The sequence below is a fragment of the Amblyomma maculatum genome, chromosome 10, assembly GCF_055883805.1.
Source record: "Amblyomma maculatum isolate TAMU_Amacu chromosome 10, ASM5588380v1, whole genome shotgun sequence".
Taxonomy (NCBI): Eukaryota; Metazoa; Arthropoda; class Arachnida; order Ixodida; family Ixodidae; genus Amblyomma; species Amblyomma maculatum.
The window spans coordinates 136,826,186-136,842,002 of NC_139353.1; the positions used below are offsets into that span (position 1 = coordinate 136,826,186).

The 15,817-nt window shown below is 45.8% G+C and overlaps 1 protein-coding gene across 1 annotated transcript in view; it reads right to left on the reverse strand.

The window, feature by feature from the left end:
* Nucleotides 1–709: 709 nt before the first annotated feature.
* Nucleotides 710–15,817, reverse strand: part of LOC146177523 (saccharopine dehydrogenase-like oxidoreductase) — a 76,530-nt gene continuing 61,422 nt past the window's right edge. The window contains exons 11-13 of the mRNA XM_084580494.1: nt 15,221–15,302; nt 12,368–12,502; nt 710–997 (exon numbers count right to left, since the gene is read on the reverse strand). Coding sequence (XP_084436620.1) covers nt 12,406–12,502; nt 15,221–15,302 — 179 coding nt within the window. The 3' untranslated portion in view covers nt 710–997; nt 12,368–12,405. The remainder of the gene's footprint in view (nt 998–12,367; nt 12,503–15,220; nt 15,303–15,817) is intronic.

The following is a 15,817-nucleotide window of genomic DNA, read 5'->3' on the forward strand; positions in this document are numbered from 1 at the left end:
CCAACTGGCCCCTACCATAGCACTGCGAGCATACTGCATTCTTTAAATAAAGAGCAGGAAAATTCAAGAAGTGATTAAGGATGTCTTGAATAGGCCACACTTCTTGCTGAATATTGAGACCATGTACAGACCCATAACCAATGTTATAGTTGTGCCAGACTTTCCACAAAAAGCAACGTTTCAAGAATTTGTGAAATAATAATAAAACAAAAACTACTGAATATATCACAGTGAACCTTTATGTCCGAATGTTTGGTACTACACTAATTTTAATCATTCTAATCTAAGTAAAAAAAATAGGACAGTTTCCTTGGATCCCCTCATCCCCCCCCCCCCCCCCTTAACTGTCATCTGCATCTAAACAGTGATCACAATGTCCATTAAATCTTGATGCACAAGCTTAAACTGAGTGCTGCCAATTTTCAAATCCAATTTTTCTCCCTGATGAATAAGTCTCTTGGAGCCATTATCATTTCCATAAAAGATTTAGCATCAAATATTTTTGTCAATAAAAAAAAGATTATTAATGCCTCTTTATGGTGCCACATGTAACCAAACTTCAAACTTTCTAAGGCAAGCCACATTGCAAGATGTTGCAGTAGGAGAGAAAGTAACCAGCATGAGACAGTGATGGCTTGTTTCCAGAGTTGCCACAGGTCGCAGCCAGTAACGCTGCAAAGTATGGAAGATTTTGAACAAGCAGAACTCATAAATATAAACTTTTTTTAATACCCCAAAATCCAAGGATGAAAGCATATATTAATGATACATAATAAAAGTGTCAATTAAGATGAATGCATCTTATAGTTGTAGCCACATTAGTTGTGTGCCTTTATGGCAAAAGCATTACAATTCCAAAATACTACATCTGCTAGCACAGAGCACCACTTGTGACATACACTGGAACTTTGGAAGCCAGCTGGAGAGATCACGGTGACCGAGGATGAGTGTGGCGTCTTTTTAAGCATGCCTTGCGGTGACTTGCCCATGCCGTGAGCTGCAACAAGAGAAAGGTTGCACCAAATATGCTGACGCGATGGCTGCAACTCGTTGCTACATAAATGCTGGCAGGAAAGTGAAGTGCATTAAAAGGCATCAACTTTTCTTTTAGGCAATACACGTTTCAAAGGCAATAATGCAATGCACATACTACAGTAGAACTTTGGTGCTACGAATCTCACGGGGTCGCGCAAAACTTTGTATCATCCCAACATTCGTATCATCAAAACAAACGAAAATACAACCTCGTTAATTCAAAGTCATCGGGACCGCGAGAAATCTTCGAATTAAGCGGGTTTTCGAATTAACCGAACACACCAAGAAATAAGACTTAGGCAAAAAAATTCGTTGCAGGAGCATGTTACCTTTATTTGGCATATTTTGAATTACTACTGAAAGTAATCAGAGATGCTGGTTTGCCGCGTCCGGTAGTTTGCGGCTCCTAAGGTCATGCTCTCGAGTTGGTCAAATAGACGAAGCATCTCTGAACTTCCACCGCGGCACTCAACAAAACTGCGGATAACGTTCAGCGTTATCCGCAGTTTTCTTCTTCTCCCGCAGTAGCGTTCCATTGACGGGAAGGTGGGCAGCGTTTGCTTTCTGCAGCCAGCGAAGCAGAGCAGCTTCCACATCTTGATACGTGGGAGCCCGCACTCGTGACCGCTTCGAAGAATAGGTCTTGCCGTAAGCCTCTAGTATTTTTTGACTTGTTGCTCAATATTGTGAACAACGTCGAGAGGGGCACGCCATGCCTTTTGGCCAACTCGGTCTTCGAACAAGCGCTCTTGCCTGCTTCCTGGATCAAGCAGAACTTTTGCTGCAGCGTTAAAGTCTTGTACTTTGGCATTTCTGCACTGCTACGGTCACAAAGCTAGCATTTCTGCACAGTCCCGCCCAAAAAAATGGCACAGTAGCCGACCCCTAACCACAGCGCACAACACAAAGAAATGGCGCAGGCGAGACCGGCGCGGCGGTGGTGGTGGCGTACTTGCAGCGTCGGAGGCACGGGGGAAGAGTGGGCGAAGCACACCAAGGGATGGAGTGGGGGCGAGGTCACGTGATAAAAACCGGTATGCCCGCCGTGTTGCAGTGAAGCACGTCTTCTCCTCTGCAGGCGCGTGTTTCGGTGGTGCGCGAGGCGCACTGTGGACCGATTTTTGTGCAGAGAGTGCTCCGGCTGGGGCGCTTCGCCTATAAATCATCACCATTACTATGTGGCTTTGCCTTGCGGCTCCGTAGGGCCGTCGTTTCGCCGGGTTTGCGGCGAAACATGGATCAGGCATTGCCGCATAGCAGTCCAAATTTTCGAATTAACCGGGCTGGCGCAGGCCGCCTGTTTGAATTATCCGGCCAAATTTACCTTGTAAAATACGGGACCACAGAAAACCTTCGAATTATCCGGGATTTCGAATTAACCGAGTTAGAATTATCGAGGTTGTACTGTAAGTATGCAGAAGCAATGGAAAGGCAGTTGCGCAGATCTGCTTACGTCCAAGAAGGTTTATTATGGTCGCGCAGTCACAGCTTGCCACTCACGGCACACACAGCGCGACAGTCGATCGCAACATCAGCAGCGTGTGGGCCGCGTGCCTCCGCGAACTTCTTGCGGCGGGTACAACACGAGAAGAGACAGCGACGTGACAGTCGCATGGCGCCGCAGACTGCTCGCTATGTGTACAGCGCGACTAGCGGTCACAAAGTCTACGATGTGCGGCCTGTCTACGATGTGCGCCCGCCACGTGCGCCGTCAACTACTACTCACGGCCGCGCTCCGCTGCAAACCTTTCAATGCCGGTGATGTGCGGTCCACCTGCCTCTGCGTACTTCTCGCGGCGCATACAGCATGAATGGGGATGGCAACATGCAGGCCGCGCGGTGCCGCGAACTGCTCGCGGATCAAGATCGTGGAGCTAGTGATGTCCAATCCGTGCGCACCGGCTGCGTACGCCGCCGCCAGCTATGGCGGCTGCGACAGCTGTGGTTTGTGGGCCACGCACTGCTGAAAGCTTTTCGTGGCGTGAGCCCGACAGAAAATCTCGATGTCGGCGAGGTGCGGACCACGCGTTACCGCGAACTGATCGTGATGCATACATACGGCGCTGCTGGCGATCGCGGAGTCAGCAATGTACGGGCAGTTCGCGCATTTGTATCATCCGTAGTGGCGCGGAAGAGAGTTCGGACCATCCGAAGTTTTGCTCATTGTACACACTCTGGCCGGGGAATTTCGTGAATTCGTATCATCCCAAAATTCGTATCAACCGGATTCGTATCACCGAGATTTTACTGTATAATGTAATGACTGAGGCACCAAAGTACACCACACTGAAAAGACGCAACAGTACATACTCTACTTGCAACTGTTATCTAGAAAAACACTGGTGCATGTATATCCAAGAACACATGTAAGAGGGTGGATTCCTGGGAAAGCCTGAAATTCATGACTTCAGAGTGTAGTAAAAAAAACGTGGATGAAGAACAGAGACACGCATCACGAACGCTAACTTAGTCGCGCGATTTTTGCACTGCACTCCTTAAACATAGCCCAAAAGGGGAGAAACAAGTTGCTTAGAAAATTCAAAAAGCATTTAAGGCATTTTTATGTCTTTGTATCATCAGCAATGAATATCCTCCCCCACCAATATTCATCTCTATTCGTAAGACAGACCTGTGCTCATTGCCTAAATGTCAATTACTGGATCTGCACAAGACACAGGCACACCTGGAAATCTTATTTCAGTAGGACACGCTGTATTGCTATGTATCTAAGAAGGCACTTGTTAGTCTGTGTACAGGTGAGGTCACAAGTAAACAGAGCATGCCATATTTCATGTACTATCACACCTTTTCTTTCGAAATTGAATATAAACTGTTTGTCCATCAGAATGAGCACAACCAACACGCATATGCAGATATTGCAATTTAAATTATCACCTCAGAAAAGTCAGAACAAGGAGAGAACAAAGGTCAGAATGGGCGCATTCATGCGAGCAGCACGGCGTCGTTTGGCTGATTTCATTAGTCCTGATGTGTCACAGTGAAGGAGCTTTGAATCTAATCACAGTTAAATCATTAAACCTCCACCCTTTTTTACCTGTTTACCATCACACAATAACCTCAGATTGAAATTTGCATATAATCGATTTCCACAAGAATTTCAACAGCCACAAGCGCTGTAAAGCAGCCGAAATGAAAGCCATTTCATACCAATGGCCACGAGTTGCACACGCATGAGGTGCCGTTTCAAGCCATCCAAATTAAGCATTGCATCTTAACAACTGATCACGCGACATTTGTAGATTAAATAATACGCTTGCTGGCAGCCTGCTTTAGTCAGACATTCCGAGCAGTTAACATGAGAAAATCGAATTTGAAAAGAATTTCATCAAGCATGCTCCATAATATTATTGCTGGGACTGTGCACCTCACTGGTAAACCACCAATAGGATTAGCTGGATCAATTACGAACACTGTTTATCTTCTATGGTTGTCATGATCAAAATGAGATCTTAAAGGCGTAAGTGTGGCTTGGCCAAACAGCAACATTGCTGCTAATACAAGTGGTGTGCTTGGTTGTCGAGTCAAAGAGCCATTTTTTAGGAATTCCAGTTTGAGTCGAGTACTATACCAAGGGAAAGCTTGGGCCCACAATACCATCAATGGGCACCCGGTGACTCAGGGGATCAAACACCATACCTCCAGCACACAAGATTAGTCTGAAGCCACTAGGTCACCACTATGGTTTCAGCCATTTTCATGATAAGAATGTGGCCACTGGTATAGAACCATAAAAATATAAAGCCGTTAGGAGTAATACAGCAAGGACTAGACGTGATGCAAGACTAAAAAAAAGATAATATGACAGAAAAGTCGAACTGATTCAGTAGAAGTCTTGCAACTTGGCAGCAGCACACCCATGTGCAAGCACATTGGATTACGAATATGCGAATATACGAATATCTTGATGGTGACTACATGCTGTTCCAGACAACAGCCTCACTTTGTGCTTCACTGACAGTGGAGACAAAAGGCGTGCTTACATACATGTTTTCAGCTTCTAAAAAAAAAGACTGGAAATTTTGTAAAAGGCTTGTCAGAATTCCCCCTCTCTTATTACATGCCAACTCTGACAAGCAGTACCTTTCAACACATGCTAGAATTCATTGCGTGCACTAGATGTGATCCAGCCTTTGCTGAAACCATTACCTACCTCTCTAGCCTCGCTAGTAATGAATCAATGCTTCATACACTTAGCCACAAACTTGGAGCGGCGATTTTCATTAGTGCCACTATTGGTCCATCATAGTTTGCCTAATCCTTCTGGAGGTATACAGTTAAACACGGATATATCGAACTTGAAGGGGATCGCGAAATAGTTCGATACAGTAAAAGCTCGTTAATTCAAATTCCACGGGTCTGCCAGGCCAGTTCGAATTAACCAAAATTCGAACTAATGAAAGTGAGCAAAAATGAAGGCGTTTGATGCCCGGAGGGCACGAAAAACATTTATTTAGCAAAAAAAGTCTGTTATCATCTTCTGCTTCTTCTCTCTGAGGGCTACCGTACTCACTCGGTCTTCTAGCATGCGAATGCGATGCAGGGAGTCTTCTTCCCCCTCTTCAAAGCTGAAGAAAAGGCGCGCGACATTCAGCGCTTCCATAACTTCTGCCGCGGATGGACGCACGGGCTCTTGCTCCTCGTCTTCTGCCTCTTCTGGGACAGACTGCTCCCCAACAATTTCAGCGACAATGTCCTCATCACTTAGGGCACCACACACTGCTGCATCGCTGTCTACTCCAACGTAATCATCAAAACTGACGTCCTGCAGCACAGCACGCACAGCCGCAGGCAGAGGCTCCGGACTCCCATCGTCGCCACTTTCTTTCATACTTCCGGCAGCAAAGCCACAGTGGTGGAAGCAGTTTGCAATTGTGGACGGCGTGACCTGCTCCCATGCACGCACCAACATGTGCATTGCTGTGAGCAATGTGATGGTGCTGGTCTTCTGGTTTCCAGTGCACAAAGTCATGCGCTCGATCATGTGGCACCTATAGAAACATTTGATGTTTCTGATCACCCCCTGATCCATCGGCTGCAAGGCCGCAGTCGTGTTGGCGGGCAAAAAGACGAGCCTTGTGGCTTTCAGCTCGGCGTCGACTTTGTGTGCCGAGCAGTTATCCACAATGAGGAGAACTTGACGCTTCCCTAGCTCCATCCTCCGATCGAATTTCAAGAGCCATTTTTTAAACAATTCGCCCGTCATCCACGCCTTGCTGTTGGCGAAGTATTCCGTCGGCAGCGTCCTAATGTTCTTGAAACATCTAGGCTTATGTGCCTTGCCGACAACAAAAAGAGGGACCTTCTCCGTCCCGGTCATATTAGCGGCGACCAGAACAGTAATCCGCTCTTTGCTTCGCTTGCCGCCAGCGCAGCTGTCCCCTTTAAATGTTACTGTTCTGTTGGGCTGGAGCTTATAAAACAAAGCCGTCTCATCAGCATTGAATATATCATGTGCCGAGTAGCTTTCTAAGTACTGCTGCAGAGCACCGCTTCGCCACGTGGCACAAGTTTCTGCATCCACTTCTTTGGCTTCTCCAGACAACACCCGGAAGACAAGATTATGTCTCTCTCTAAAGCGGTGAAACCATCCTTCGGAGGCGACACAATCTTCCACATTCAAGCGCAGGGCGAAATCGGCCGCCTTCGCCATGATAATTGGGCCGCTCAGTGGAATGTCAGCGCTTATTTCTTTCACCCACGTGATCACAGCGGTCTCAATTTCCGGATACTTGGCTAACTGAAGCCTCTTTCTGTTGCTGGCGAAATCTTCGGCTTCATAGGCATCCTCGATGGCCTTCCTATTTCGGACGTACGTCGACAACGTGCTTGGTGGAATCCCGTGCTTTTTCGCGATTTCCACTTTGCTGGCCTTCCGTTCATCCACCTCGCGTAAAATAGCCACTTTCTCCTTCACCGTCTTGGCACAGTATTTCCCACGCGAACACATCTCGCGGACACAAGCTCACAACAAGCGGCGTGCAAAACAAGGGCTCACGAAACCGTGGTCGATAACACTAAAACGTCGTTCCTCGAAGGAGTCGCGGCAGGAAAGACTGTTTAGTACTTGTTCCAGCACCCTAGCGGCGCCCCGATGGTTGTGCCATCTATCGTTCTGCCGTGAAAGCTGCCAACGATGGTTTTTAACAGCGCCGCTTGGCGGCGCGCAGTTCGAATTATGGGTGGCGGCGCCAATTTTTGAGTGAATTAACGAGCTGTTACGCGCATAGACTTCTATGCACTGCGAACCGGACCACGATGACTATTTCGAATTATCCAAAATATCGAATTAACGAGTTGTGAATTAACGAGCTTTCACTGTATATCGATAATTCGATATACAGAAATCAGCTTGAGACGTCACTTGCGATCGTGAAATATGATACGGTATTTGTCGCATAGTCAATCCACTCGCATATTGAACCCACTCCCCATTTTTTCCCCCGAGAATTTGGAAGAAAAATAAAAAAAGCGTTCGGTGGTGCATTCCTCCGTTTCAACCGTCGCATCCAGTTCATTCATTGGCAGCGCGTCAAGATGCTGCGCAGCGATAATGCCACGATGTGTTTATCTTTTAACTACACTTTTCATAGATCCTGTGGTGGCAGGGAGCGAACTTGGCAGAGTGCCCGCGTGATGGCTTGATTGCACAAGCCTGGTTCGATTTATCGTGCCGCACTTGGGGTGCGGCGGACATAGTCCACTGCTAGAAAATCATTGGCAAGCGTGATAGCTGCAAATGCCGTTTGGAGCGAACAATGCTGAAAGCCGGTGGCATGACCACAGCCGACCGCTTGCTTTTGTTGATTCATAGATGCAAGAATGAACAACTCGCAAAAAAAAAAAAAAAAGAAAAAAGCTGCCGCTTCTTAACGTCCGCAGCCACCATTGCTTATGCTGCGCCGCACGTTCAGCCCGACAACAACTCTCGCAAAAGAAAAAAAAAACTGCCGCTTCTTAACCTCCGCAGCCGCCATAGCATACGTTCAGCCTGACGGCAAAAATAAACGACTCTCGGCAAAAAAAATTTTAAAAAAATCTGCCGTTTTTTAGCGGCCGCGGCCGCCGTAGCGTACACGTGTTCAGCACGACGACACGAGCCGCTCATCGCAAGCTAGCCGCCGCCGCGCCGCGCGCAGAGCGTTCACAACACACACTAGAGAAGCGTCTGCCGCGGGCCAAGCTGGCTTGTCCGCACATGCGTAGTACGTGCTGCTGCGAACGAGACCAGGAAAGAGAGATGAAGGGGAGAGATAAAGATCGGCAGAAGAGTGGGCACATTCTTGCGCTGCGCTTTATCGCGTTTTTTCCCCCCTCCCGAACACCACGGCTGCATTGGTTCCCTCTCGTTTCTTCACGTACATGACTTGCAAATGTCAAGTGCTAGCGCGGCAGCGATAACTGTAGATGCGTGCGCCTTTGGGGGGCGCTGGCCTAAGCCAGCCATCCGCGAACTGTGCCCTCTCATTCCTTCCGCGCGTGGCTTGAAAATGTCTCGCGGCAAACGGCCGAGGGTGATGCGATCGTCTTTGGGGGAGGCGCACGTCCAATGCGTGGTGCGGAGTTCGATATATCGAACGACCGGTGAAATTGAGTTCGATATACGACGCAGCTTTCCTATACTTTTACATGGGATTTTCAAGGGGATATTCCGCGAGTTCGATATAACCAAAATTCGAAATATCCGGGTTCGATATATCCGGGTTCGACTGTAAGTGTTACCAGAATGCAGTTTCTTTCAGGTACTGTTCATCATATCGTAATGCCACATGCTGCTGGTTTTGTTTGTTCCCGCCCTTCTTCGGAAAACCTCTGGTTTTGACCTTGTTTTCTCTGAAGCCCTCTCATAAACAGTACCCTTCATTATCAGCAACTCGTGAGTTTATGTGGGCAGGCCAGAGAACTAAACAATGCAGCTAAAGTAAGAAATCGCTCTCTCTTTGTAGGTGGGGCAAAACAGGCAGCACGATAGGCTTTTGCACAAAACAGGAAGGTGCTGAAACAACGTCAACTTAATGCACAGGGGGCACGTTGTATGTGGGATGTGTTCGTACAAGCATCTTCATCTTTATGTTGCTGTGGAGCAGATTTTGGCACATAGTCAATCCAGCAGTGGCACACAGTCAATCCAGCATATACCGATCCAGAATATATCAAATATATCTGACGCAAGACACGAGCAGTGTGAGCTCTGAAGCTTTGATCGAGCTCACACATGTGAGGGAGTGCAAAGAGCGTCCCTCCTCCATTTTGGATGCTTGGTGTACTCTGGCACTCGACACACAGGCGCATATGCTGGTACGCTTGCCGAAAGCAGCGTGCTGCCAGTATGCCAGCGGGCAGGGATGGGTAAGATACTTCAAGGAAGTATCTCCGATACCGATAGTCCATACCCCAAAAATTTGTATTTCTGATACCGATACAAGATACAGAACCTAAATCGATTTTCGATACAGACTCGATCATGTATCGCCGATACTTCGATACATCTCTGAAAAAACGAATTTACCAAAAGTAGCATTATGATTCATGAATTTGCATAGCTGAAATCCCAAAGTAATAAAGGTGGAATATAATTGGGGATGTTGCAAAATTTTATCGTGCTTTTTGAAACCTTTCATGCATTCCTATAGCACAGTTTTTCTGGAAGGGCTTATATGAATTCGACAGCACCGATTTATTGAAGCTATGCTAGAAGTTGGCTTAATTAGAAGTTCATTAGAACTTCACATTGAATTGAAGCCACAGTGGCAATGAACCTAGCGAATAATTTCTTTAAATTATCGTTCTTCCTACGAACAGACCTAGGAGCACTTGGCTAGATAGAACGTTTGTGGTTCCTGAGTTTTCTTCGCGCTAAAAGGTGCAACCTGCATCCGCTTGGTTAACTGAGCAGTTATTTTGCCATTATTGCGATAGCAGACTTTTATTCTCAAAAGCTAGAATGAAAACAAGAAAAATAAAATGGCTGAATGTTTTTTTATTAGTTCAGAATGAGCCCAGGGCTATGATGCATGCTACAGCAGTGCGTGTGGTCCCTATTGCGTGTTCGCCTTTCTTCTGTGTTTTGTTTGCTTGTGCCTGCTAATGGCTTAATTTGTCATAAGCACTGGGTGCTTACAAGTAAACAACCTTGTGAGCACCTACTTGCCATTTTCTCCTGTTTTAAAGAAAAGGAACCTGGATAGGTCGGTGAGGATGACGAGATGGGGCATTCGGACAAAACTCCAAGCAGGAGGGAACAACTCAGGAGGCATTACAAGCCGAGCTGCCTCCTGCCTTGCACTACCGCCTGAGAGAGTGCCGTCTACCCAAAGTCTGACTCAGAGCAGCTTCAATACAGTAAAAGCTCGTTAATTCGAACTTCACGGGACCGGGAAAGAAGTTTGAATTATCGAATGGCCTCGAAAAAACTGACCAAAACCGTTTGTACTACGGTAAATGTACCGTATTTAGTCACGTAACGAACTCGCTCGCATAATGAACCCACCCAGCCCCGATTTGTGCCTACGAATCTGAAAAAAAAAAAATAAAAAAATAATAATAATAATAATAATAAAGGCGTCAGTCGTTAGCGCTTCCCTCTATTTCGCGCCTTCACGGTCCCCAACACATTCCTTGGCAGTGCGCCAAGATGCTGGGCGGCGATAACAGCATGTTTATCTTTTGACTTTAGCTCGGGCAGGGGGGAGGAAAGCAAACTTGGCAAACTGCCAGCGCTTGTCCGGTTGTGCAAGCCTCCTTTTCAGTACGTGCTATGAGTACCATGCTATGAGCGACTTGGGCGGGCGGCGCCGTCTACTGCCACTCCAATCATCGGAACAAACTGTGCTAAAAGGCGGTGTCATGATCGCGGCTGACTCGCGTGCTTCCGTTGACGACTGATGGGTGGAAGGATGGATGGCTAGCGCAAAAAAAGAAAAATTAACCCATAGTGCCCGTCCGAGATCATAGCCTTTTATGGGCATTGACTGGGACCGCTCCGACAGTACTTATCCCTATTTCCAAATTAACAAGGTTGGAATTAATGAGTATTTAGTTGCGAGCTACGGAGGTTGCGCAGAAGAGAGAGCAGGCAGCCGCCGCGCGGCCATGCACTGACCTTGTCGTGGCCGCGTCCACGTCGGTCATGGCGCCATTTAAGTTTTACCCACTCTTCCATGGTTTTACCTGGTTCCTTATTCTGTCCCCGTTTTGGACGTGCGCAGCCTCTAATTATGCCTACCGATCACGGAGATGTTTCTTTACTTTTTTTTTTTTTTTTTTTTCCGCGTGATGTGCGCCAAGTCGCCCAGACGCGGCGGCACATAGTTCGAATTATCCGTAGCGGAACCGACTCGCGTTCAAATTAACGGGCTTTTTTATACACAGATCTCTATGGAGCTTGGCCGGACCAAGTAGTGTAGTTCAAATTATCCGAAAATTCGAATTATCGAGGTTCGAATTAACGAGCTTTCACTGTATTTGAAGTTTTTTCGGTAATGAGTACAGTTAAAATACACAATACTCTAAAAATGTATTTCTTAAGACAATACTTTGATACTTTAATTTTCAGCGCTCGATGCCTAGTACTAATACATAAAATGTATCAAAGATAGTATCGAAGATACACATCCCATGACTGCCAGCAGGCAGCAAGTTGCTGCAGCGAGCATGCCGCTAGCCTCAGTGTAACGAATTGAAGCTCTCGGGTTGTGGATTAGCTCATTCTTTTATGCATTTTAGACACTGAATTACAATGCATCCAACTATTTTCTGACCCCCTTCGAGTTTGATACACCTGGGCTTGACTGTGGGTTTATGATCTGCCAAGTAAAAAGGGACCAGAGTGCTCTTGAACAATTGTTACAATTACAGCTTTTGGAAACTTTCTGCTGCCTCACTGACTGCAGGACTGCTGTCACCATCAAAAGATAAGCCCTTAATGAGGCACAAATATTTGAGGTCAGAGGCAAGATTTCATATTTAACCACTAGAAATTCAGATACTTCTGGCACGACAAGACATGAACTCCCCCCAAAATGTGCGTCAGTTGTACTTAATATGAGGATGACACACCATAAATAGTGTACAATGTTGTTTGCAAATGATCCTGGCGCACTAAACTTAGTTTAATTTGACCCCATGACTTTCTCGGCAGTAGGAAAACAAAGCTCAGAAGTTTTGCTTACTCATGTTCTTGTGCGAAAACCTAGAACAAGAACTGGTCAGAAGGCTACACCTGTCGAGTTTGGCAGCCTGCCTGCAGCGAACGGAAATAGTGATGCACGCAAAAGATTGGTCAGAGTGCACGAGCTCAGAAGGCGCGCAGTACCTGGCGTGAACAGCCACGATACACTCCACTCTTCATCCTCATTCAGACACCACAGCCATTTGGAAGCCACGCTCCTGGATCCTCGACAGGTAAGATGTCCCATCCAGGGCCGCACCGGGACTCAGGACGCCACCCCTGAAACAGCGAGGTCACACCATACACAGGGGCCTGGTTGGCACAACTACGTCTCGAGTATTATGGCACTAATGCGCATGCCTAATGCACATCCCCACAGTTTACAAGTGGAAAGCATGCACATAAAAAGTTATATCCCATAGGCACGCGTGACGAACCCACTTTTTGTGAACAAAAAAAAAAAAAAAGAAAAGTGGTGCTAATATGGGAGGCAAGTTTAATATCTGAGGTACGACTTATGCAGTGGGAAATTGGTTTTATAATATTTTAATCAACAATTTGGGAGGTGCATTATCAAGTTAGTTATGCAAGTAAATGTGTAAAGTGGACCTGGTATGGCCGAACGTAAACATAATGGCCCACTTAAGAGTGAAACATTCAGCAGCATTCTCTTCTGAAATTGGTCTTCATATATGAAGTGAAAGAAAACCTGAGTTTCCTATATAAATTGTCTAAGCTGGAGAAATCGTGCAGTCATGCACAACTCGTCACACAGAAAGGTGCAAGGCGCTCCCATCACATGCAAACTTCCACACAAAAGTTACACACTTATAGCTAACCCTACTGAACTTTCTTAGCATTTAGCATGCAGCCATTAACAAGGCACTTGCATAATTTATTCTAATTTATTCCTGGAGTCATTACCTTCCTTCAGTCATTACCATTTGAAAAATGAAGAGTTATCTCAATTCTTTTTTTTTTCCCCTGGATTCCCCTGCTGACCTTTATCTCAATCCTTTTTTTTTTTCCCCTGGATTCCCCTGCTGACCTATTGCTGATAGCTTCGAGGTCAAGTTGGAACATAAGCCACAACTACTTTGGGTAGCTATGTTCCCACCAAAGGTCAAGGTCAAAGTCAAGGTCAAGGGTCAACTGACGTGCTCCGTGGCGAGACACATGACTGCTGATGTCAATCTCGAGTATATATAGAGGCGCTTGGCCGGAGCTATCCCTTCACACTAGTTTAACCAAAGCTAAACCACAGCCAATTTTTTTCTTCTTTTCTCCCTACTTTACTCCCTGAAAAAGTTCACTGAAAAGCCACTTGCACCATAAGTTTCAAGAAAAAGTAAAAATGGCTCTTCAAAATGGCTACAGATTAAGAAGAAAGTGACCACCAACGACATGTGCTACAACCTACATTTCAGCCAGATGCACAGAGTTCTTGCAGCTAAATGACCTTAATACTACAGACATTGTACACAAGCTTAACATCAGTCTTCTGCTGCCCCTTCATTAGTACTGTTACATGTATGACTGCAAATCAACAAGCCACACTACTATGTCACAGATATGTTAAAAGCAGCCATCAAGACTGGTCATCTCAGCTCACTGGTAGACTAGTTGTGACCAACAAGGCACAGTGCGCAGATAGGAATTGTGCTGACGTCAAGGTGGCCTCATGAAGTAGCACAATCAATCGTGTGCTTGCATCCTGACATTTGTTCAAGTGGGCAGGGGCCTGGAGCCTAGCACAGAAAACGTTAAAATCGCATTTTTTGTTTCTGTTACTACAGTCAGGCCTGATATATTGAATTCGGTGATATCAAATAGTTCTTTACAGCGAACATAATCTGACTACTGTTAATTCAATGGATAGGAAAAGTACGGCTACAATCCGATAGGTTATACACTTTCAGCAACACTCGTCAAATCGAGAACTGCTAACTAGTCAGAATTGCTAGCTGGTTTGCAATCAGACCCTGAAGAAGAGGGGGATCAGTTAAACTGTGAGTCGTGTTTGTGTCCGACATGCTTCATTGGAAAACAAGGCAAGTTGCTAAACCTGTTAAAATACAACGATGCACACGCGTATTTGTTTCAGGTCCAACTTGTGGCCCGGTTCAGGGTTTCATATCTGTTCAAGCTAAGCTCCTCTGCATTTGCCGGTGTTGGAGGAGGAGAAAAAGTTGCTGCAATCGAACATGAGGTGGAGCTGCATTTTCGATGACGAAGGGATTGAAACAGTGGCTAAATGTGTATTACCTGTAATCCACAACCTCAACACCACAAGCTGTCATTGAACAACTGGTTCCAGCCTTCAGAGTCCCAATGACCCATTAACTGCCAGCTGCATAGTGGTGTAAACAATAATCTCAATGTCTAATGTGTGTGCACAAAGTGAAGACCTTGAGGCCACATTCTTTTATGCCATTATGGATGCTTGGATGATGAGCTTCATAAATAATTATGAACAACACTGTGCCTGACAGTAAAGAAAACAGCATCCGTTTACAGCAATGTTTAAGATCACTTTGCATAGTACAGTGCTTCATATTCCAATTCATGTTCACCGCAGCCTTTACCGGGAACGCTAGTCATTGGCTGGCTGTGCCTTGATTTTTATACTTTTGGTATTTTGTTCATCGTGCTCAAGAGCCTCTCATTCCAACAAATGTTTTTGTCTTGGTTTCAATACCTCCAAGCTTAATCCTTAAATTTATTTAATTGTGCTTCGGCATGAAGAGACCAGGCCTGCAAAGGCAGTAGCAATAACTCCTACAAATCCACCCTTTCTCTTTTTTTTTTTTTTTTTTTTTTTTTTTTAGCAAACCACTACCTACTGATATGCATTGCTTGTGTGCATTTTATTCCATTCATTACTACACAGACTCTCTTTGGGTTGTAAATGCCACACGCCATACGATAGCCAATAAATAAGACCCTGGCCTAATTCAAACTTCTGCAACCCGGTCTGCAAGCAGCAATAGAACTCACTTGGCGATCATCTTGTCTTTCTCCTTCAGCACCACCACGGCCACTTGCACCATGCATATGGCCGTTGTCACATACGCTGGATCTGAATATGGAAAATGGAAACACATTCCCAGTCAACCACCTCCAAAAAATATGGAAACATTAATTACACCATGCAACAGCAGGTACTAAGGTTACCAAATCAGAGATGGTGACAGGACCACCTGTGAACATACAAATGCCAACAAAAGAAAAATGTGAATTGAAAGAATGCAAGCGATACACCAAGAAAGAGAAGTGCAGGTTGCTACAGCAGTGGGTGCTGCGAGGCTGCAACCCAGCCAAATGCTTGGTTGGCATGGAAAAACAGAAAGGCACGCATTCTCCTGACTACAGCAGAAAGCTTAAAGTATATCCTGAAGTGTTAAATAGTACTTTTGCATGCCAGCAAGGAAGAGTCTGCTCAGGCTGCCAGGAAACAGCAATGAGCAGCTTGCTTACAGCATTAACTCTGCATTCTATTTGGCTACAACTGGCCGAAACTAAGCATTTTACTGCGGAAACACAAATTGTTTTCAAGGCAAACCTCTGATATGTGCAGAGGAAAGATATCCAACA